Below are 23,750 nucleotides of genomic sequence, written 5' to 3' on the forward strand. Positions count from 1 at the left end.
CGTGTGACGGCTGGGCACAGTCAGAGAGCTGAAGAAGTACACAGTGTTGCTCAGTGCAGATGCAATGTGTTCATCTGTGTTTGTTCACTGGCAGTTTTGGAAGTTAGGACAGAGACTGGGAGACAGAGGCCTTATCTTAGTGATTACATTTCCAAGGAATGGCTCTCAGGTCCTTGAGAGAGATGCTTCTGAGTTGCAAGAGATAGATACAATTACAGACTCCTTTCAGTAAGTCCTCTAAGAAAGGGAGGGCAGGGGCCAATCGTCAGGTGTCGGCTGGAACACTTCATGTCAGCACTGGGCGTTCCCAAGCAGGTATTTTGTTTGGGGTGGGTGGTGGGTGGGACCTGGGGTCATCCTAGAGACACATGCTGCCAAAAGACAAGCCACAGTTTGCTCAAGTCTTTTAGTGGAAGGGTTTGGATGGAGTTGTTCTGTGCCATGAGTTCTTGCAGTTCTTACTCTCTGGGCCTCAGAGGGTGGGCCCTGTGCAGCGGTGTGGTGTGTGCATGGACAGCTTCCACAGTCGCCCCTCTCTGCCTGAATCATTCCAGGACTGTACAAAACATTGTGTGAGGTGCTCCCAATGCTGGGGAAGCCAGTCCCAGACTTCCTCTCCAAGCCTCCCTAGGTCCAGAAGTGGACATGGAAACATTTTCTAAAGGGGCGTGTGATGACAGGGGCCCATGCGGGACTGTGGCTGGACCATCTGCCCCTCCACAGGCATCTCTGGCTGGCCACTCCAGAGACACACATCTCTGTGTGTCTCTGGAGGCACATCTGACCACCGAGCCACACCTAGGACTGTGGTCAGGACGGTGCTATCACTGGGCCTCCCTGTCCAACCCAGATCAGTCTCTGACTCCAAAAGGGACTTGGTAAAAATTTCAACAGACACATGTGGTAACCAGGCCCCACGCAGGACTGTGTCTAGGCCCCAGTACCACCCCATGGCATCCCTACCCAGTGCTACGCACAGAGAAGACTTGGAGACATTTTCCACAGTTGACCAGGGCCCATGCCTGACCATGCTCAGGACACTCCGTGGGGCTCCCTGGCCATCCCAGGCTGGTCTCCACCACTGATGAGAGATTAGGAAAGTGGTTGGGTGCCGCCTCCAGTGACCTGCCCTACAGAGGACCTCATGGAGTCTCGGTGGGATCTCAGGGTGCATCTGACCTGCCTGCAGTGCCCCCTTCTCTGGTCGGGACATGAAAACATTTGGGGGGCTGCATGAAACGACCAGGCCCACATGGGATACCACCAGGCCTGGGCACGTCCTTCTTGATTCTCACTGGCTCCCCATCATTGGAATGGGTCTTAGGAATGTTTTAGGAGTGCCTTCTACGACTGGGCCCCATAAGGGACCCTTCCAGGGGCCTCTCTGGCCAGCTCAGACCAATCCCCATTTGTAAGGGGGATACAGAAACAACAGCTGAGATGAAGACTCCCTCTTGGAGCCTCCATGTCAGTCACAGGCTGGTGTTCACCACCAAAGTGGGACATAAAATTTTCTGGGGGCACATCAAAAACTGGACCTCACACATTACTCTCCCTGGGCAGCCCTTGCTGACCTGGGCCAGTGCCCACGTCCTTCAGAGGTGAACATCCAGAGGCCATCCAATGACCAGACCCACACAGGCAGGGCCTGACCCTTAGTGCCCTCTCAGACCTCCCTGGCAGGCTCATGGTGGCACACACCCACCCTTTGAGGGGAACTTGGAAATGTTTCTGGAGGCACACCGATGACTTGGGCCCATGCAGGACCAGAGCTGTGTCCACGCTGCCCTCCCCTGCTTCCCATCTGGCTCGGCCAGTCTCGGCCAGAGCGGGGCTAGGAACACTCAGGTGGGTGCTGCTGACAGCCGGGCCTTTGTGGGACTGTGGCAGAGCCCAGAGCCCTCCCCAGGCCTCCCTGGCAGGCCGTTCACATCTCAGCCACTGGAGGGGGATTGAGAAACGTTTTGGGGAGGCACCCTTTTCATTCAGAGTCAGGTACCAGCCCAGGTCAACAGGGAGGCCACAGGGGGCACCCCAGTTCTGGCCATGGTCCCACTTGGAGACTAAAAGGTGGGTGCACATTCTGAAGATATTGATGTCTCCCTCTTGAGGGGGGGTCATCACCAAGACAAGCCTGGAGGCTGCAGAGGCACCTTGGCCCTGGCTGTGCTCCTGCCTGGTGACTGGTCCTTGGAGATACCTCAAAACATTTCTAAGCCTCTCTCTGGTGTGGAAAGGCCTGGGCAGGCCAGGGAAGCCTGAAGAAGGAGCCTGGATAGGTCCTGGTATTGGGATTCCCACCCCCAAAGTTTCTAATTGCCCTTCCAAGGCCAGGACCAGCCCCATTAGTACAGACAGGCCTGGGGAGGGCACTCTGACCACAATCCTGCATCAGTCCTGGTCACTGGCTATATCTCCCCCAAACATTTCCAGTTTCACCTCCAGAGGTGGGCATCACCTCAGGTTGGCCATGGATGAAGGGAAGGGCATTGGACCTCCCCCAAATTTTTGTAAGTTCCCTCTAAAAGCCAGTCCAACTTGGCTGGGCATGTAGATCTGTGGTAGGCATCCCTAGACTGGCACAGTCCCATATATGGCACATTCGACAGAAACACCCCTTAAATATCTCTAAGTCCCTCCAAAGGGGACATTGGGACAGGCTGGACAGGAGGATGGGGATGGCACCCTTAGCCAGGCTGCCACTGCCTGGGGCCTATTCTTTGCATGCACTTCCAGAAAATTTATCCAAGGGCCATTCTGGAGGGCTGCACTGGCCTAGGCCAGCAAGGGACACATGGCAGTGCATCCAGCCTGTTTGCTATCCTGTCTTTGTATGTTCTTTCCAAAAATGTTTCCACATCCCCTGCAGAGTGGGTGACCAGCCTTTGAGGTCCACAGAGGATATCTGGGGGCCAACTGTATTTTGAATGGGGCTCAGTCATCAGAGGCACCTCTAGAAAAAATTTCCAATTCCCCTTCCAGAATGGGAACACTGGCCCAGGCCAGCCAGGGAGGCCTGGGAGACTAGCTCAGTCCCTACTGGGTCCAAGTCATTGGGAGCGCCCTGTGGAAAGTTTTCTAAGTATCCCTCCAGAGGTCAAGACCAACCAGCTACATAGGGAGGCAGGAAAGACACATGTAAGTGTGTATGTATACTTTGATTTTGGAGATGTACAATAAGCAATTATAGATTTGGAGTGCTAAGGAAAATGTGAGCTGCATACACAAATTTGAGAGTTATAAACACACAGATGATAGTTGAGACTGGAGTAGAAAAGACTGCCTAGGGAGAGAGTATAAATTCCATTTCACAGAATCATTTCTACTGCTATGATTTTCGCCTTCTTGTGGGATTTGTGCACTTGTGTGCAGCCTATGTTTTAGGTAGTTGTTTGTATCCCCTCAAAATTCATAATTTGAAATCCTAATGCCCAATATGCTGGTATTCGGGAGGTGATTAGAAAAGGAGGGTGGAGCCCTCAAGAATGGAATTAGTGCCCTTATAAAAGAGGCCCCAGTGAGCTCCCTTACCCCTTTCACCATGTGAGGACACAACCAGAAGTCAGCTTACAGCAAGCGGGCCCTCACCCAATCATGCTGGCACCCTGATCTCAAAATCCAGCCTCCAGAACTATGAGAAATAAGTTTCTGTTGTTTATAAGCCACCCAGTACGTGGTACTTTGTTACAGCAGCCCAAACAGACTGAGACAGTGGTGTATCAGCTATCTTTTACTACGGTAATGCAATGTAATAAACCACATGAAAACCCAGTAGATCCCTAAAAGAAAAAATTAAAGAGTTCTATGTAACAAGTCTTGGAATGGTTACGAGCAATTCTTAACGGAAACAGTTTTAAAGTACAGTTTTAATTACGAACAACAGCAAAGACATTACTCTACCTCTGGCCAACGATGTTTACCAAATTCTCCTTTGGCCACTGGGAGTCACTGGCAAGAGCAGGAGGTGTAGCACTCAGCCTGTGTGGGGGACAACGCACTTTCCTTACACCTGCCGGAGCGTGGGCCATGTACTGTGGCCCTTGTAGGCAGTGAGGGACCGAAAGATCACTGGAGATCACCTCTAGGAGAAACTGAAGCTTAGAGAAGAATGGGCAACTAACGGATCATGGTACCTGAAAGTTCAGGTGCAAACAGATACACCGAATGAGAAGTGGCTGCTCTCAAAACATTAGGAGTTAAACCATCAACCAAGGTTAGCCAGAGACTATTATTAATAAAACTACTAATAACGTCTACCCCTTTTAAGGCGTTCCTAAACTTAACCACATGAGACCCAAGCCACCAACAAAAATCAGAGCCAGGGCTCAACGCGATTGCAGCGCGAACTCTCGCGAGAGAGGCCGCAGCCTCGCTCAACTAGGCGGTAGCTCGAACCCTCGCGAGAGCGGGCGAGACCGGGCGAAGGACTGCGGGAGCGCCGGAGGTATGGCGTCTCCGGCGCCGTCTTGGAGCCGGCTGGACCGACGGCAAGAACGCGACGTGCGCGAGCTCGTCCGCCTTGTGGCGGGCGTCCAGGACGAGGCGGACCCCAACTTCCAGCTCGCCTTGCACTTCGCTTGGTCCAACTTCAGGTGCGGTCGCGGCACCGGAGCCGGGGACGGAAGGGGTCTGGCGAGGTGTGCGGCGCGTGGCGCGACCGGCAGAGCCCCAGCGCGCCTTGCCGCTCCAGCTGCTTGGTGACCTCGCGCCTTCTGGGTCCCTGACGCAGTGACACACGCAAGCTCGAACAGTGGGTTGTGGGTTGCTGGGGGTCGTCCTCCAGTCTTAGAAGTGCGCCCCTAGGGAAGGGTTCTGTCTATCCAGTTCCCTGCCCCGCCCACTGCCCATCAAACAATTTTTTGAATGGATGGGTGAGTAAAGTTTTAGAGCAAAATAATGGCCATACCCAATTTTAAACTGTATTCTCGCTGACTCTCCCTCCCTGCTTGGGCCACTCCAGATCTCTTTTACCCTGCTCTTTTTCTTTTTCCAAAACGCGTAGCATGACACATGGGATAACTTACCTGTTGTTACTGTTTGTCGTCTCCTCCCCCACCTTCATGCAGAATACAGCTTCCACCAGGGTAGGGATCTTCGTCTGTTTTGTTCAGTTCTTATTCCAGCACCTAGAACAGTTCTTGGCATAGAGTACACCAGGCCACCTAATGCAACTTCTAATACAGTTTTTCATGTAATTAATTTTTAAAGATTTATTCCGTTTAGGTACTTAGGTGAAGTCAGAGCTCCCATTTTTCTTTATGGAACATGTAAATTAGACGATACTGTTTTGATCATTACCTGTAATTAAATTATTATTTTTAAAAAATTATCAGAAGAATGTTAGTCATTGTTAATATTCTACCTGTTTAATTTCAATAGAAATCTTATTGAATAGTAAACAGTTTTGCAAAATCTGTAATCTTGATTATCAACCTTAATGATCATAAAGTGCCTACCTGGTTTATAATAAGAATAGATGAGTCTAACAGCCCCCCAAGTTTCTGAAATAAAATACTCAGTTCTTAAATGTAACTTATAAATATAACAATTCCTGAATAGGTGATATAAATAGAGAAATTTAAATGCTGTATCTCAAATAATTTTTTATATTATTATTTCTAAATGATAGTAGGTAAGTAGACATCATTTTAGAGTTGAGAGAGACATTAGCAGTTATTATCTACTTTTGCACACTGAGAAACTAAATTATTATAAGTAAAGTGGTATTCCACTCAGCCATTTACTGGGTTAGAATTTGATATGTTATTTAGTAGTATAATTTACTTCAAGTACAGATTATGTGGCTTTGATACTAAAAGATGAAAAACAAGAGTTGAGTGAGCTATACTATAATTTCATGATGCTTTAATCCATCAGAAAAATGAACAATTCATGTTTGTTTTTTAAAAAACTGACCACATTCTAGGCCTTAGAAATTCATAGATAGGCAAAATAAAGCTTCCGTCCTTTGGTAAGACAGACAAAAATTAATTACATATGATGTAGAATAGGACTTCTTAACCTGAGGGCCTGAAGATAGAATTCAGATGTTATGGATTTGGACAAGAAAAAAATTACACTAATCTCTAACTAAAAAGTAGCATTTCCTTCAGCTATGAATGAAAGCAACAAGCAGTTACTTATTATATGACTGTGTCACCAGCAGAAATCACATATTTCACTGCCATATTGTAGTTATTGCAGATATTTTTAAATGTCATTTACTGTTACATAGTTATGAACCCACTGCTAGATTTTGTTATTTAATGCTGTAACAAAGATATATGTCTCTTACTGTATCACAAACTTTAAAAAAATATTTCACAAATAAATAAATAAATAAAAATAAAAATATAGGGCTTCCCTGGGGGTTCGTGCCCCAGTCCGGGAAGATCCCACATGCCGCGGAGCGGCTGGGCCCGTGAGCCATGGCTGCTGAGCCTGCACGTCTGGAGCCTGTGCTCCGCAATGGGAGAGGCCACAACAGTGAGAGGCCCGCGTACCGCAAAAAAAATAAAAAGTAAAAAAAATATTTCACAACTGTATTTCACTATGCTTGGCTTCTTTTGTATTTCATTTTATGATTAAAAGCATTATCCTGAGAAGGGGTCCCTAGGATTCACTGGGCTTCACTGGCATAAAAGGGTTAGGAACCCCTGCTATAGAATGTATTGTGCTAGACTTAGACACATGGCATTATGAAAAGACAGAGGAGCCAGAGAACAGGGTTGGGTAGCTCAGGACAGCCTGTGTCCTATGGAAAGAATGCTTGAGCAGTCTCTCAGATTCAGTGGTTGTTTACATGAATGATAGAGGTGATACAGGGAGAGAGGTGCACTCACTGGAAACATATAGCTGAGGATAGGGTGTCGGGGAGATGTGCATGGTTGTGAGACTAATCTGCATAGCTATATGACAAGATTGTTATAAGAATTACATTTTCTCGTTTAGATTTCATCGTTTCTTAGATGTCAACAGCCACAAAGTAGAAAAGACAATAGAAGGGTAAGTTTATATGTGTGTATATATATGTGCATGTTCAGATATATATGAATTTTCTTATAGACCTTTTTGTTAATATAGTTTTACAGTTACCGGTTGATATTTTTTTTAACGTTTTAGGATTTATGAAAAATTCATCATTCATTCTGATCTCAGCAAAGCTGCTAGTTGGAAGAGATTAACTGAGGAATTTCTAAATGCATCACTTCCAAGCATAAAGGAAATCAAGGTATGCTATATTGTGAGATCTCTGTTGTATTTTACTGTTTCTAATCTGATTATTGTCAGCCTGTTTCTATTAACATTTAAACATTCATTCTGTTTTAGTATTGTCTACTAACTAGAACCAGAATCTCCTGGAAATTGACTTAAGTGTTGCCATCAAATCCAGTGTGTCTCAAGCTTGTGATGAAAGAAGTATGTTCTTGTATAATCATCTTAGCCCCAACCTACTATGGAAATTGAGATCAGAGATTGGCAGAAATAATAGCACTCTCTGGCTATCCTTAAACTTTTAAATGACTTCTCTGCACTTGGCAATAATAATTATCCATATATTGCTCACTAGATGCCAGGTGCTTTTCTAAGGACTTCCATATTCTGTCATGGGTCCCCAAGACCACCTTTAGGCTCAATGATTCACTGGAAGGATTCACAGAGCTCCCCCCAAAAAAATTGCTCTCCTTTTTGTTATGGTTTATTACAGTGAAAGGATACAGATTTAAAATGAGCAAAGGGAAAAGGCATGGGGTGAAGTCCGGGAGAAACCAGGCACAAGCTTCCAGATGTCCCTTCCCAGTGAACTTGCATGGGGATGCACTTAACTCTCCCAGTGACAAAATGTTGCAAACTAGGGAAACTCTCCTGAGTCTTGGTGTCCAGGATTTTCTTGGTGTCCAGGATTTTCTTGCCCATGTGGCTGACCTTAGCTACTCAATCTCCAGCACTCCCAGAGGTCAAACCAAGGACTTCAGACCTACAAAATCGCTCACCATAAGTCACATTGTTAGCATAAACTGTCTGGTCAGGCTGATAACAGTGTGGCCCAAAGAATGGCATACTGTACTAGCAGGATATTCCAAGGGCTCAGAGGATATCTCAGGAGCCAGTCAAGGGCCAGTCCTGAAGATCTTTGAGATGTTCAGGGTTTGGGCAACCCAGGCCTCCTGAGTTAACCCTTTAGTGCGTACATATATTAACTCAATCTTCACAATAACCTCTGTGGAGTATTCTGTTATTGATAGACTTTCCCTTTGTCTACACTGAGTTGGTGGCCTAAGAAAGAAAGCTTTAGATAATTTTTAAAACTGTCCATAAATTTAAGGAAGGGCTATAAAGGTATTTCTGGAGGAGAGAACTGCAGTGCTATGAACCCATGCCCTAAGGATTAGAAATACACTTCTGTGTACTGTTCCTGCAAGGATCATTTTGAAAGAGAAGGAGGCAAATCTTTTTTTATATCTCTTCTTGATTCATTTTGTATAGCTTTCTGGATAGACTATAGAACTTAATAATTTAGGCGCTATGACACCATAATATTAATAATAAACATAAAGGCAAGCATTTTTAGGGCATTTACTACGTGCCAAGCACTGTTAGTCCAGTAAAGACCATCTTCAGTACGTACTGTTACTATCATTTTGCCAGGCAAATGCCCTAATCTCAGTTTCATCTGTACCAATGAAAATACCTATGTGGTGCAGAATAATTAAATGAAACATTGAGTGTCACTTCTGATTCCTACTTTGACCTTTTTGTTGCCATCTTTGGTTATTTTTCTGTACACCCCCAGTCACAGGGCTCACTGAACACAGTGAAACCACATACCCTAGTTCTTCTGTGGCACATCCTATGTCCTGTACCTGCCCTTCCCCTTGTGCCTGAGGAATCTCATCATTTAATGTTAAATTCAAATATTGTCTATACATACTTTTACCTTGTTTATCATGTTTGTTATTGTTTATTTCCTATCTTCTCATTAACATAGGAGTTTTACAGGTGTAGACTTTGCTTCTGATGTGTTCTCAGGCACCTAGAACTGAGTAGACAATAGATATTTGTTGAGGAAATAAATCTGTGTATTCCTTTCTGCCTTGCTGTCCCTCTCTGTCCTTGGCTTCTTCCCCACTTACACAGGCAAAGTTGGTTGGTTGCCCTTTTCTCCTTTGCTGTGGTGTCTTTGACACATCTCTTGTAGTGCAGCAATAACGTCACATTTTTTCAGCTTTATTGATATATAACTTACTATAAAATTCCTCCATTTTGAATGTACAGTTCACTGATTTTTAGTAGATACGTAGTTATGCAACCACAGTCCAGTTTTAAAACGTTTCCGTCACCCCAGAAGTTCTCCTCAAGCCCAGTTTTTTTGCAGTCAATGCCTGCTCTCACCCCAACCCCACACAACTACTGATCTACTTACTGTATGTATAAATTTGCCCTTCTGGATATTTCATATAAATGAGATTGTACAATATCCAGTTTTTGTGTCTGCTTTACTTTCATGATGTTTTTGAGGTTCATCCATGTGTAGCATGTGGCCATATTCTATTCCTTTTAATTACTAAATGGTATTCCATTGTATGGATATGGCCACATTTTGCTTAATCACCAGTGGATGACATTTGGATTGTTGCCAGTTTTTGGTTAGTATGAGTAATGAACTGCTGTGAATATTCTCATATGAGCTTTCTTCACGCTTCTTGGTAGATTTCTAGGAGTGGAAGGGCTGGTTTAAATGGTAAGCTTAGGTTTAACCTTTAAAAAAACTGCAAAATTATTTCCCAAAGTGGCTGTATCATTTTATATTCCCACTAACAGTGTTTAAGTGTTCCAGTTTCTCCACATCCTTTCCAACACTTGTTATAGTTTGTCTTTTTGATTGTAGACATCCTAGAGAGTAGGTAGTAATGTCTCCTATGGTTTGATTTACATTTCCTGAGTGACTAACGATGTTGAGCATTTTTTCATGTGCTTTTTAGCCATTTGTATGCCTCTGTGATATTCATTCGAGTCTTTTAACCATTTTTAAATTGGATTGTCTTCTTATTAAATCCTCAGAGTTGTTTGTGTATTTCTCATGCAACTTCTTCATCAGGAAAATGATTTACAAATATTTCCCTCTAGACCCTACCTTATCTTTTCATTTTCTGAGTGATGTTTTTTTGAAACTCAAAAAATGTTTTCATTTTAATGAAGTCCGTTTTAGCTATTTGTTTCTTTCATGACTCATGCTTTTGATGTCATATCTAAGAACTCTTTGCCTAACCCAAAGATATACTTTTCTCCTCTGTTTTCTTCTAGCACTTTTAGTACTTGCACATAGATTCGTGACCCACTTTGAGTAAATTGTTGTATATGTTGTGAGGAAAGGATCTAAGTTTTTTTTTTGTTTTTGCCTACGAATATATTCTTCTGTCCTATCACCATTTGTTGAAAAGATTATTCTTTTCCTATTGAATTGTCGTGGCAACTTTGTCAAAAACAAATTTATCATATAAGGATTTATGGGCTTTCAATTATTTCATTAATCTTGTATGCCTGTCCTTACACAAATACTACATACTACACTGTCTTTATTACTGTAGCTTTATAGTAAGTTTTGGAATTGGGTGATATAAATCCTCCAACTTGTTTCTTTTTCAAAACTGTTTTGTCTATTCTAGACCCTTTGAATTTCCATACACATTTTAGGGTCAACTAAACTTCTGCAAAAGCCAGCTGGGGTTTTGGCAGGGATTGCATTGAATCCATAAATCAGTTTGGGAAGTATTGCCATTTGTTAGGTTGAATTGTGTCCCCCAGATAGATATGTTCAAATCCTATCCCCTGATAATCTGTGCATGTGACCTTACTATAGGGTCTTTGACAATGTAAGCAAGTTAAAATGAAGTCAAACTGTATTAATTCATTGATTGGTGTCCTTATAAGAAAATAGAAATTTTAATACAGAGATACACATGGGGCAACACCATGCAGGGAAAGAGGCAGAGATTGGAACAATGCAGCTATGAGCCAAGGAACGCCAAAGATGGACAGCAACCATGAGAAGCTAGGAAGAGTCAAGGAAGAATTCTTCCCTTGAGCCTTCAGAGGAAGCATAGACTGCCAGCACCTTGATTTCAGACTTCTAGCCTCCAGAACTGAGAGAGAATAAATTCCTTTTGTTTTAAATCACATGGTTTGTAGTATTTTAAGGAAACCCTAGGAAACTAACACACAATCTTAACAATATTAAATCTTTTTTTTTCTTTAATAATGCAGTGTATTTATTTTATTTATTTATTTATTTTTGGCTGTGTTGGGTCTTCGTTTCTGTGCGAGGGCTTTCTCTAGTTGCAGCAAGCGGGGGCCACTTTTCATCACGGTACGCGGGCCTCTCACTATCGTGGCCTCTCTCGTTGCGGAGCACAGGCTCCAGACGCGCAGGCTCAGTAGTTGTGGCTCACGGGCCTAGTTGCTCCGCGGCATGTGGGATCTTCCCAGACCAGGGCTTGAACCCGTGTCCCCTGCATTAGCAGGCAGATGCTCAACCACTGCGCCACCAGGGAAGCCCCCAATATTAAATCTTTTAATCCACAAATATGAACTCTCCATGTACTTAGACCATTTTTAATTTTTTCACCAATTACCTCATTTCTTTTACATTTATTCCTAAATATTTTATTCTGTTTGGTGCTATTATGAATGGAATTGTCTTAATTTCATTTGTGGTTTGCTTATTGCTAGCATGTAAAAAATAGAACTCATTTTTATACTGATTTTTTTTATGCCTAGCCTTGCTAAACTCATTTATTCTAGTAATTTTCTTCTGGATTTCCTTAGTATTTTCTACACTTAGGATTGTGTCATCTCTGAATAAAGACAGTTTGACTTCCTCCATTCCAATGGGAGGTGTCTTTTTGGTTTTTTGTCTTATTGCACTGGTATCAATACAATGCTGAACAGAAGCCAAAGTTCACATCTTTGCCTTGTTCCCAGTCTTAAAGGGAAAGCTTTAGTTTCAACCATTTATTATGATGTTAGTTTTAGGATTTTCACAGATGCCCTTTATCTGAAGGAGGATGTTCCTTTGTATTCCTAGTTTGGTGAAAGTTTTTACCATGAATGAGTGTTGGATTTTGTCAAATTTTTTTCTGTGTCTTTGAGATATCATATCATCTTTTTTTGCCTTGAATCCTATTCATGTGTCTTAGTCAGCTCAGGTTGCCGTAACAAAATACCACACACTGGTATTTTGGTGGCTTAAAAAAACAAATTTATTTTCTCACACTTCTGGAGACTGGGAGTCTAGGTCAAGGTGCTGGCCAATTCGGTTCCTGGTAAGGACTGTTCCTGGCTTGTAGGTGGCTGCCTTCTCACATGGTGGAGAGAGAGAGAGCTCTCTGGTCTTATCCCATTGGACCAGTTGCTCCACCCTCATGACCTGATTACCTCCCAAAGGCCCCATCTCCAAATACCATCACAATAGGAGTTCGATTTTCAACATATAAATTTGAGGGGGACATAGTTCAGTTCATAAGATATAGTGTATTACATTAAGTGATTTTTGGTTGTTAATCTGATTTACTTGTGTGTGGACTGAGAAGTACATTCCTACTTAAGCTCTTTTCAAGACTGTCCTGGCTTATACTTTGTGTGGGCTCTCTCATCTCTGCACATGAACTCAGTCTCCATCGGCCAAAGATGTGGGTGGCTTGGGTCCACTCCAGTCTCTGCTGTGCACATCACAGCTTCTAGTCAACCCAAGACATGTGGAGAGCTTAGCAAGCCCCCTTTCATTGTCTTGCATCCAGGAGCTCCCTGATAAACCCTCAACTGTTCTGCTGGTCCACTGCTTGCCCGACACTCAGGTCTGCAACTGCTGGTTTCCCCACTCACTTGCCACTGCGATCACCACTAAGACAATGGCAGCAAAGCTGCTAGTGTTCACTTGCTGTCCAGCCCTGGCTGAAGTACCACTCTGATGGAGCTGGTGGGAGAAGGGAGATAGCTTTAGGCGTACATGCCTCAAACTCACACTGTTCTTACCTGAGGTTATTTTCATGGATAAACACTGCATTTGTATACCTATGCTTGATCCAGAGCGCTGAAATGGTTGTCTTTGGCAATCTTGTCCAGACTTACAGTTACTTTTTGGGGAGAAGATCTGAAGGCCATCTTCCTCCATCATGCCAGAAGTGAATCTCTAACCCCACTTTACTTAGATTTACAAATAGATAGACATAGTTTCCATAGGAGTTACTCAGTAAAGGACACCTTACCTCCAGGCTTGAAACGATGTTTGGCAAAGGAGAATTTAGGGTTATTTGTTATTCCAGAAGAAATAAGCAAAGACTTTGGCATATCTGTAAAACCCCACTGGAACTAGGAATTCTGGCTCTTTGTAGCTTTGGACTTCAGAGGATGTGGAAGTAGAAAATTATTTCTAACTTTGAGATTCAAGGCCACCTCTGATATAATGAATGTATAGCACATGGAATTGCTCTTTCAATATATATGTACATGTATTTCTTGACTTTCCATAGAGTAGCAGGGATTGTGCAGGTCTTCTTAAGACAGACTATGAAGGGACACGTGACTGATTTAGAGATGAAGCTCTAACTCTTTACTTTCATCTCTTTGCGAACAGGTAGCATAAAAGAGCAAATTAACCGGTGTTTTAAAGGTTAATTGAAGTATAATTGACCTACAACACTATGTTAGTTCCATGTGCACAGTACAGTGGTTTGATATTTCTAGTTACCGTATGTCACCATACAAAGTTATTACAATATTATTCCTATGTTCCCAATAGGGTACATTTCTTCCCCATGACTCATTTATTTTGTAACTGGAAGTTTGTACCTCTTGATCTCCCTCACCTATGTCACTTATTCCCCATCCCTCTTCCCTCTGGTGACCACCTGTTGTTCTCTGTATCTGTGACTCAGTTTCTGTTTTGTATGTTTGTTTTGGTTTTCATTTGTTTTTCTTTTTGATTCCACATGTAAGTGAAATCATACAGTCTTTGTCTTTCTCTGTCTGACTTACTTCACTTAAGCGTAGTATCCTCTGGATCCATCCCTGTTGTCGAAAAAGGCAAGATTTCATTCTTTTTAATGGCTGAGTAATAGTCCATTAATACCACCACCACATCTTTTTTATCCATTCACCTGTCAATGAACACTTAAATTTCTTCCATATCTTGGCTATTGTAAATAATGCTGCAGTAAACACAGGGGTGCATATATTCTTTGAATTTAGTGTTTCTGTTTAGTGGAATTGCTGGATCTTATGGTAGTTTTTGTTTTGTTTTGTTTTTTCTTTTTTGGTTGTGCTGCACAGCTTGCAGGATCTCAGTTCCCCGACCAGGGATTGAACCTGGGCCATGGCAGTGAAAACCCAGAATCCTAACCACTAGGCCACCAGGGAACTCCCTATTTTTTATTTTTTGAGGAAGCTTCATACTGTTTTCCATAGTGACTATACCAATTTACATTCCCACCACCAGTATACAAGAATTCTTTTTTCCACATCCTCGCCAACACGTCTTATTTGTTTTCTTTTTCATAATAGCCAGTCTGACAAGTGTGAGGTAATATCTTGTGTGTTTAATTTGTATTTTCCCTGATGATGACTGACGTTGGGCATGTTTTCCTGTGTCTGGCCATTTCTTTGTCTTCTTTGGAAAAATGTGTATTCAGATCCTCTGCCCATTTTTTAATCTGATTGTTTTTTTTAATATTGGCTGTATGAGTTCTTTGTGTATTTTGGATATAAACCCATATTGGATATATGGTTTGTAAATATCTTCTCCCATTCAGTAGGTGGTGTTTTCATTTTGTTGATATTATCTTTCATTGTATAAAAGCTTTTTATTTTCTGTAGTCCCATTTGTTTATTTTTGCTTTTGTTTCCCTTGCCTGAGGAAACATATCCAAAAACTATTGCTAAGACTGATGTCAAAGAGTGTACTACCTATTTTTTTTTTAGGGATTTTATGGTTTCAGGTCTTATATTTAGTCTTTAATCCATTTTGAATTTATTTTTGTTCATGATGTAAGAAAGTTGTCCACTTTGATTCTTTTGCATGTAGCTGTCCAGTTTTCCCAACACCATTTATTGAAGAGACTGTCTTTCCCCATTGTATATTCTTGCTTTCTTTGTCATAGAATAATAGCCCATATAAATGTGGGTTTATTTCTGGGCTGTCTGTTCTGTTCCATTGATCTGTGTGTCTGTTTTTGTGCCAGTACCATACTGTTTTGATTACTATCACTTTGTAATATAGTTTGAAATCAGGGCATGTGATACCTCAAGCTTTGTTTTTCTTTTTCAAGATTCTTTTGGCTATTTAGAGTCTGTTGTGTTGCTGTACAAATTTCAGAATTATTTGTGCTAGTTCTGTGAAAAATGCCTTGGTATTTTCATAGGGATTACATTGAATCTTCAGATTGCTGGGTAGTGTGGTCATTTTAACAGTATTAATTCTTCCAGTACATGACCACTGTAGATCTTTGCATTTCTTTGTGTCATCTTCAATTTCGTTCACCAGTGTGTTATAGTTTTCCAAGTATAGGTCTTTTACCTTCTTAGTTAGATTCATTCCTAAGTATTTTATTCTCCTTGATGCAACTGTAAATGGGATTGAGTTCCTAATTTTTCCTTCATTAGTTCATTGTTAGTGTATAGAAATGCAACAGATTTCTGTATATTAATTTTGTATCCTGCAACTTTAGTGATTTCATGAAATGGTTTTAACAGTGTTTTGGTGGCATCTTTAGGATTTTCTTATATATATTACCATGTCATCTGCAAACAGTGACAGTTTTACTTCTTCCTTTCCAATTTAGATTCCTTTTATTTCTTTTCCTTCTCTGATTGCTGTGGCTAGGACTACATTGTATGAAAGTGACAAAAGTGGGCATCCTTGTCTTGTGTCTGATGTTAGAGGAAATGCTTTTGCCTTTTTTTTTTAACATTTTTTTTTAATACAAACAAAGTCACAAAAATTATAATCATCCTCATCAGTTCACTCAGTCCCATTAATTTTTTTTTCATCTTGATCTTTTGTTAGCACTTCTATGAATTCATCAGTTTTCCATTAGAGTTCTGAAAATGCTTATTCATTCAGCAGTATATTTCAGCAGTATAGTCAGTTGCCAGAAACCTGTACTTGTCAGAGTCTTTTCCATGAATTCCTTGAAGATGAAACCCTTTTACAGGAACATTTTTGCAAAAGCATCAGAGTACACCCAGAACTGTCTGTAAATGACAAAACACTTAAAAATGACCACGGTTAAAGATTTGATGAAAGTTCATAATAATACAGTTGACAAGGAAATTTAGTTATTTCTGAGATATACATTTTAAAGTAATAACTAGAATTATGATTTATAACATTATACCAGAATATATAAGATTTTTAGGAATTTCATGTAACGGCTGAAACATTTATATTGATATATTTCCATACAAATAACCCAAAGAAAGTTTAGTATTAGTTTTTTTGTTTTTTTGTTTGTTTTATACAGCAGGTTCTTATTAGTCATCAGTTTTATACACATCAGTGTATACATGTCAATCCCAATCGCCCAATTCACACCACCATCAACACCCCCTCACAGTGTTCCCCCCTTGGTGTCCATACGTTTGTTCTCTCCATCTCTGTCTCAACTTCTGCCCTGCAACCCGGCTCATCTGTACCATTTTTCTAGATTCCACATACACGCGTTAATATACGATATTTGTTTTTCTCTTTTTGACTTACTTCATTATGTATGACAGTCTCTAGATCCATTGACATCTCAACAAATGACTCAATTTCGTTCCTTTTTATGGCTGAGTAATATTCCGTTGTATATATGTACCACAACTTCTTTATCCATTCGTCTGTCGATGGGCATTTAGGTTGCTTCCATGACCTGGCTATTGTAAATAGTGCTGCAGTGAACATTGCGGTGCATGTGTCTTTTTGAATTACGTTTTTCTCTGGGTATATGCCCAGTAGTGGGATTGCTGGATCATATGGTAATTCTATTTTTAGTTTTTTAAGGAACCTCCATTCTGTTCTCCATAGTGGCTGTATCAGTTTACATTCCCACCAACAGTGCAAGAGGGTTCCCTTTTCTCCACACGCTCTCCAGCATTTGTTGTTTGTAGATTTTCTGATGATGCCCATTCTAACTGGTGTGAGATGATACCTCATTGTAATTTTGGTTTGCATTTCTCTGATAATTAGTGATGTTGAGCAGCTTTCCATGTGCTTCTTGGCCATCTGTATGTTTCTTTGGAGAAATGTCTATTTAGGTCCTCTGCCCATTTTTGGATTGGGTTGTTTGTTTCTTTAATATTGAGCTGCATGAGCTGTTTATATATTTTGCAGATTAATCCTTTGTCCGTTGATTCGTTTGCAAATATTTTCTCCCATTCTGAGGGTTGCCTTTTGGTCTTTTTTATGGTGTCCTTTGCTGTGCAAAAGCTTTTACGTTTCATTAGGTCATTTGTTTATTTGTTTATTTTTGTTTTTATTTCCATTACTCTAGGAGGTGGATCAAAAAAGATCTTGCTATGATTTATGTCAAAGAGTGTTCTTCCTATGTTTTCCTCTAAGAGTTTTATAGTGTCCGGTCTTACATTTAGGTCTCGAGTCCATTTTGAGTTTATTTTTGTGTATGGTGTTAGGGAGTGTTCTAATTTCATTCTTCTACATGTAACTGTCCAGTTTTCCCAGCACCACTTATTGAAGAGACTGTCTTTTCTCCATTATATATCTTTGCCTCCTTTGTCATAGATTAGTTGACCATAGGTGCATGGGTTTACCTCTGGGCTTTCTATCTTGTTTCATTGATCTATGTTTCTGTTTTTGTGTCAATACTATATTCTCTTGATTACTGTAGCTTTGTAGTATAGTCTGAAGTCATGGAGTCTGATTCCTCTAGCTCTGTTTTTTTCCCTCAAGACTGCTTTGGCTATTCGGGGTCTTTTGTATCTCCATACAAATTTTAAGATTATTTGTTCTAGTTCCATAAAAACTACCATTGATAATGTCATAGGAATTGCATTGAATCTGTAGATTTCTTTGGGTAGTATAGTCATTTTCACATTATTGATTCTTCCAATCCAAGAACATGGTATATCTCTCCATCTGTTGGTATCATCTTTAATTTCTTTCATCAGTGTCGTATAGTTTTCTGCATACAGGTCTTTTGTCTCCCTAGGTAGGTTTATTCCTAGATATTTTATTCTTTTTGTTGCAATGGTAAATGGGAGTGTTTCCTTAATTTCACTTTCAGATTTTTCATCATTAGTGTATAGGAATGCCAGAAATTTCTGTGCATTAATTTTGTATCCTGCAACTTTACCAAATTCATTGATTAGCTCTAGTAGTTTTCTGGTGGCATTTTTGGGATTCTCTATGTATATTATCATGTCATCTGCAAACAGTGACAGTTTTACTTCTTTTCCAATTTGGATTCCTTTTATTTCTTTTTCTTCTCTGATTGCCGTGGCTAGGACTTCCAAAACTATGTTGAATAGCAGTGGTGAGAGTGGACATCCTTGTCTTGTTCCTGATCTTAGAGGAAACGCTTTCAGTTTTTCACCATTGAGAATGATGTTTTCTGTGGGTTTGTTGTATATGGCCTTTATTATGTTGAGGTAGGTTCCCTCTATGCCCACTTTCTGGAGAGTTTTTATCATAAAAGTGTGTGGAATTTTGTCAAAAGCTTTTTCTGCCTCTATTGAGATGATCATATGGTTTTTTTCTTCAATTTGTTAATATGGTGTATCACATTGATTGATTTGCGTATATTGAAGAATCCTTGCATGCCTGGGATAAATCCCACCTGATCATAGTGTAGGATCCTTTTAATGTGTTGTTGGATTCTGTTTGCTAGTATTTTGCTGGGGATTTTTGCATCTATATTCATCAGTGACATAAGTTTGTAATTTTCCTTTTTTGTAGTATCTTTGTCAGGTTTTAGTTTCAGGGTGATGGTGGCCTCATAGAATGAGTTTGGGAGTGTTCCTTCCTCTGCAGTTTTTTGGAAGAGTTTGAGAAGGATGGGTGTTAGCTCTTCTCTAAATGTTTGATAGAATTCACCTGTGAAGCCATCTAGTCCTGGACTTCTGTTTGTTGGAAGATTTTTAATCACAGTTTCAATTTCATTACTTATGATTGGTCTGTGCATATTTTCTATTTCTTCCTGGATCAGTCTTGGAAGGTTATACCTTTCTAAGAATTTGTCCATTTCTTCCACATTGTCCATTTCATTGGCATAGAGTTGCTTGTAGTAGTCTCTTAGGATGCTTTGTATTTCTGCAGTGTCTGTTGTAACTTCTCCTTTTTCATTTCTAATTTTATTGATTTGAGTCCTCTCCCTCTTTTTCTTCATGAGTCTGGCTAATGGTTTATCAATTTTGTTTATCTTCTCAAAGAACCAGCTTTTAGTTTTATTGATCTTTGCTTTTGTTTTCTTTGTTTCTGTTTCGTTTATTTCTGCTCTGATCTTTATGATTTCTTTCCTTCTTCTAACTTTGGGTTTTGTTTGTTCTTCTTTCTCTAGTTCCTTTAGGTTTAAGGTTAGATTGTTTATTTGCAATTTTTCTTATTTCTTGAGGGTGGCTTGTATAGATATAAACTTCCCTCTTAGAACTGCTTTTGCTGCATCCCATAGGTTTTGGATCGTCGTGTTTTCATTGTCATTTGTCTCTAGGTATTTTTTTTTCCTGGGTTTAAACTGTCTTTTTTTTTTTTTAACATCTTTATTTGGGTATAATTGCTTTACAATGGTGTGTTAGTTTCTGCTTTATAACAAAGTGAATCAGTTATACATATACATATGTTCCCATATCTCTTCCCTCTTGCGTCTGCCTCCCTCCCACCCTCCCTAGCCCACCCCTCCAGGCGGTCACAAAGCACCGAGCCGATATCCCTGTGCTATGCGGCTGCTTCCCACTAGCTATCTACCTTACGTTTGTTAGTGTGTATATGTCCATGACTCTCTCTCGCCCTGTCACAGCTCACCCTTCCCCCTCCCCATATCCTCAAGTCCGTTCTCCATTAGGTCTGTGTCTTTATTCCTGTCTTACCCCTACGTTCTTCATGACATTTTTTTTTCTTCTTAAATTCCACATATATGTGTTGGCATACGATATTTGTCTTTTTCTTTGTGACTTACTTCACTCTGTATGACAGACTCTAGGTCTATCCATCTCATTACAAATAGCTCAATTTCGTTTCTTTTTATGGCAGAGTAATATTCCATTGTATATATGTGCCACATCTTCTTTATCCATTCATCCGATGATGGACACTTAGGTTGTTTCCATCTCTGGGCTATTGTAAATAGAGCTGCAATGAACATTTTGGTACATGACTCTTTTTGAATTTTGGTTTTCTCAGGGTATATGCCCAGTAGTGGGATTGCAGGGTCATATGGTAGTTCTATTTGTAGTGTTTTAAGGAACCTCCATACAGTTCTCCATAGTGGCTGAACCAATTCACATTCCCACCAGCAGTGCAAGAGTGTTCCCTTTTCTCCACACCCTCTCCAGCATTTATTGTTTCTAGATTTTTTGATGATGGCCATTCTGACTGGTGTGAGATGATATCTCATTGTAGTTTTGATTTGCATTTCTCTAATGATTAATGATGTTGAGCATTCTTTCATGTGTTTGTTGGCAGTCTGTATATCTTCTTTGGAGAAATGTCTATTTAGGTCTTTTGCCCATTTTTGGATTGGGTTGTTTGTTTTTTTGTTACTGAGCTGCATGAGCTGCTTGTAAATTTTGGAGATTAATCCTTTGTCAGTTGCTTCATTTGCAAATATTTTCTCCCATTCTGAGGGTTGTCTTTTGGTCTTGTTTATGGTTTCCTTTGCTGTGCAAAAGCTTTGAAGTTTCATTAGGTCCCATTTGTTTATTTTTGTTTTTATTTCCATTACTCTAGGAGGTGGGTCAGAAAGGATCTTGTTGTGATTTATGTCATAGAGTGTTCTGCCTATGTTTTTTTTCTAAGAGTTTGATAGTTTCTGGCCTTACATTTAGGTCTTTAATCCATTTTGAGCTTATTTTTGTGTATGGTGTTAGGGAGTGATCTAATCTCATACTTTTACATGTATCTGTCCAGTTTTCCCAGCACCACTTATTGAAGAGGCTGTCCTTTCTCCACTGTACATTCCTGCCACCTTTATCAAAGATAAGGTGTCCATATGTGCGTGGGTTTATCTCTGGGCTTTCTATCCTGTTCCATTGATCTGTCTTTCTGTTTTTGTGCCAGTACCATACTGTCTTGATTACTGTAGCTTTGTAGTATAGTCTGAAGTCAGGGAGCCTGATTCTTCCAGCTCCTTTTTTTCGTTCTCAAGATTGCTTTGGCTATTCAGGGTCTTTTGTGTTTCCATACAAACTGCGAAATTTTTTGTTCTAGTTCTGTGAAAAATGTCAGTGGTAGTTTGATAGGGATTGCATTGAATCTATAGATTGCTTTGGGTAGTAGAGTCATTTTCACAATGTTGATTCTTCCAATCCAAGAACATGGTACAGCTCTCCATTTATTTGTATCATCTTTAATTTCTTTCATCAGTATCTTATAATTTTCTGCATACAGGTCTTTTGTCTCCTTAGGTAGATTTATTCCTAGATATTTATTCTTTTTGTTGCAGTGGTAAATGGGAGTGTTTTCTTGATTTCAATTTCAGATTTTTCATCATTAGTATATGGGAATGCCAGAGATTTCTGTGCATTAATTTTGTATCCTGCTACTTTACCAAATTCATTGATTAGCTCTAGTAGTTTTCTGGTAGCATCTGTAGGATTCTCTATGTATAGTATCATGCCATCTGAAACAGTGACAGCTTTACTTCTTCTTTTCCGATTTGGATTCCTTTTATTTCCTTTTCTTCTCTGATTGCTGTGGCTAAAACTTCCAAAACTATGTTGAATAAGTGTGGTGAGAGTGAGCAACCTTGTGTTGTTCCTGATCTTAGTGGAAATGCTTTCAGTTTTTCACCATTGAGGATGATGTTGGCTGTGGGCTTGTCATATATGGCCTTTATTATGTTGAGGAAAGTTCCTTCTATGCCTACTTTCTGCAGGGTTTTTATCATAAAACCCTGTTTTGAAGGGTGTTGAATTTTGTCAAAAGCTTTCTCTGCATCTATTGAGATGATCATGTAATTTTTATTCTTCAATTTGTTAATATGGTGTATCACATTGATAGATTTGCGTATATTGAAGAATCCTTGCATCCCTGGAATAAACCCCACTTGATCATGGTATATGATCCTTTTAATGTATTGTTCAAGTCAGTTTGCTAGTATTTTGCTGAGGACTTTTGCGTCTGTGTTCATCAGTGATATTGGCCTGTAATTTTCTTTTTTTGTGTGATATCTTTGTCTGGTTTTGGTGTCTGGGTCATGGTGGCCTTGTAGAATGAGGTCAGAAGTGTTCCTTCCTTTCCAATTTTTTGGAATAGTTTCAGAAGGATACGTGTTAACTCTTGTCTAAATGTTTGGTAGACTTCACCTGTGAAGCCATCTGGTCCTGGACTTTTGTTTGTTGGGGCTTTTTTTGATTACTGATCCAATTTAATTATTGGAAATTGATCTGTTCATATTTTCTATTTCTTCCTGATTCAGTCTTGGGAGATTGTACATTCCCAGGAATTTGTCCATTTCTTCTAGGTTGTTCATTTTATTAGGCATACAGTTGCTCATAGTAGTCTCTTGTGACCCTTTGTATTTCAGTGGTGTCAGTTGTAACTTCTTATTCATTTCTGATTTTATTGATTTGGGCCTTCTCTCTTTTTTCATTTTTTTTTGATGAGTCTGATAAGCAAATTACCAAATTTGTTTATCTTTTCAAGGAACCAGTTCTTAGTTTCATTGATCTTTTCTATTATGTTTTTGTCTTTATTTCATTTACTTCTGTAGAGCTTTATGATTTTCCTTTTATTAACTTTGGGTTTTATTTGTTCTTCTTTTTCTAGTTCCTTTAGGTGTGAGGTTAGGTTGTTTATTTGAGATTTTTCTTTTTTCCTGAGTTAGGTTTGTATTACTATAAACATCCCTCTTAGAACTGCTTTTGCCGTGTCCAGTAGATTTGGATCATTGTGTTTCCACTTTCATTTGTCGCCAAGTATTTTTTTATTTCCTCTTTGATTTCATCAGTGACCCATTGGTTCTTTAGTGACATGTTGTTTAGCCTTCATGTGGTTGTGGGTTTTGCAAATTTTTTTCTTGTAGTTGATTTCTAGTCTCTTAGCAGCATGGTCGGAAAATATATTTGATATGATTTTTAGTCCTCTTAATTTTCCTGAGACTTGTTTTGTGGCCTAATGTGTGATATATCCTGGAGAATGTTCTATGTGCACTTGAAAGAATGTGTATTCTGCTTTTTTGGATGGAATGTCCTACATATATCTATTTAGTCCATCTGATCTAACGTATCATTTATGCTACTGTTTCCTGATTGATTGCTGTCTGGATGATCTGTCCATTTATGTAAGTGGGCTGTTAATGTCCCCTACAATTATCATGTTATTGTCAGTTTCTCCCTCTATGTTTGTTATTATTTGCTTTCTGTATTTAGGTGCTCCTATGTTGGGTGCATATATATTTACAGGTATTGTATATTCTTCTTGGGTTGATCCCTTGATCATTATGTAATGTACTTTGTCTCCTTTTACAGTCTTCGTTTTAAAGTCTGTTTTTGTCTGATTTAAGTATTGCTACCCCAGCTTTCATTTCCATTTGCATGGAAAA

The 23,750-nt window shown here is 40.1% G+C and overlaps 1 protein-coding gene across 2 annotated transcripts in view; it reads left to right on the forward strand.

The window, feature by feature from the left end:
• The first annotated feature begins 4,216 nt into the window (after positions 1-4,216).
• Positions 4,217-23,750, forward strand: part of TUBGCP5 (tubulin gamma complex component 5) — a 57,646-nt gene continuing 38,112 nt past the window's right edge. Inside the window, exons 1-3 of one of the 2 annotated variants that reach the window (XM_079924838.1) lie at positions 4,217-4,592; positions 6,952-7,005; positions 7,123-7,231. In XM_079924838.1, coding sequence (XP_079780964.1) covers positions 4,288-4,592; positions 6,952-7,005; positions 7,123-7,231 — 468 coding nt within the window. In that variant the 5' untranslated portion in view covers positions 4,217-4,287. The other variant, XM_079924839.1, reaches the window with a different exon arrangement.

The sequence above is a fragment of the Stenella coeruleoalba genome (genome assembly GCF_951394435.1).
Source record: "Stenella coeruleoalba genome assembly, chromosome: 6".
Lineage (NCBI taxonomy): Eukaryota > Metazoa > Chordata > Mammalia > Artiodactyla > Delphinidae > Stenella > Stenella coeruleoalba.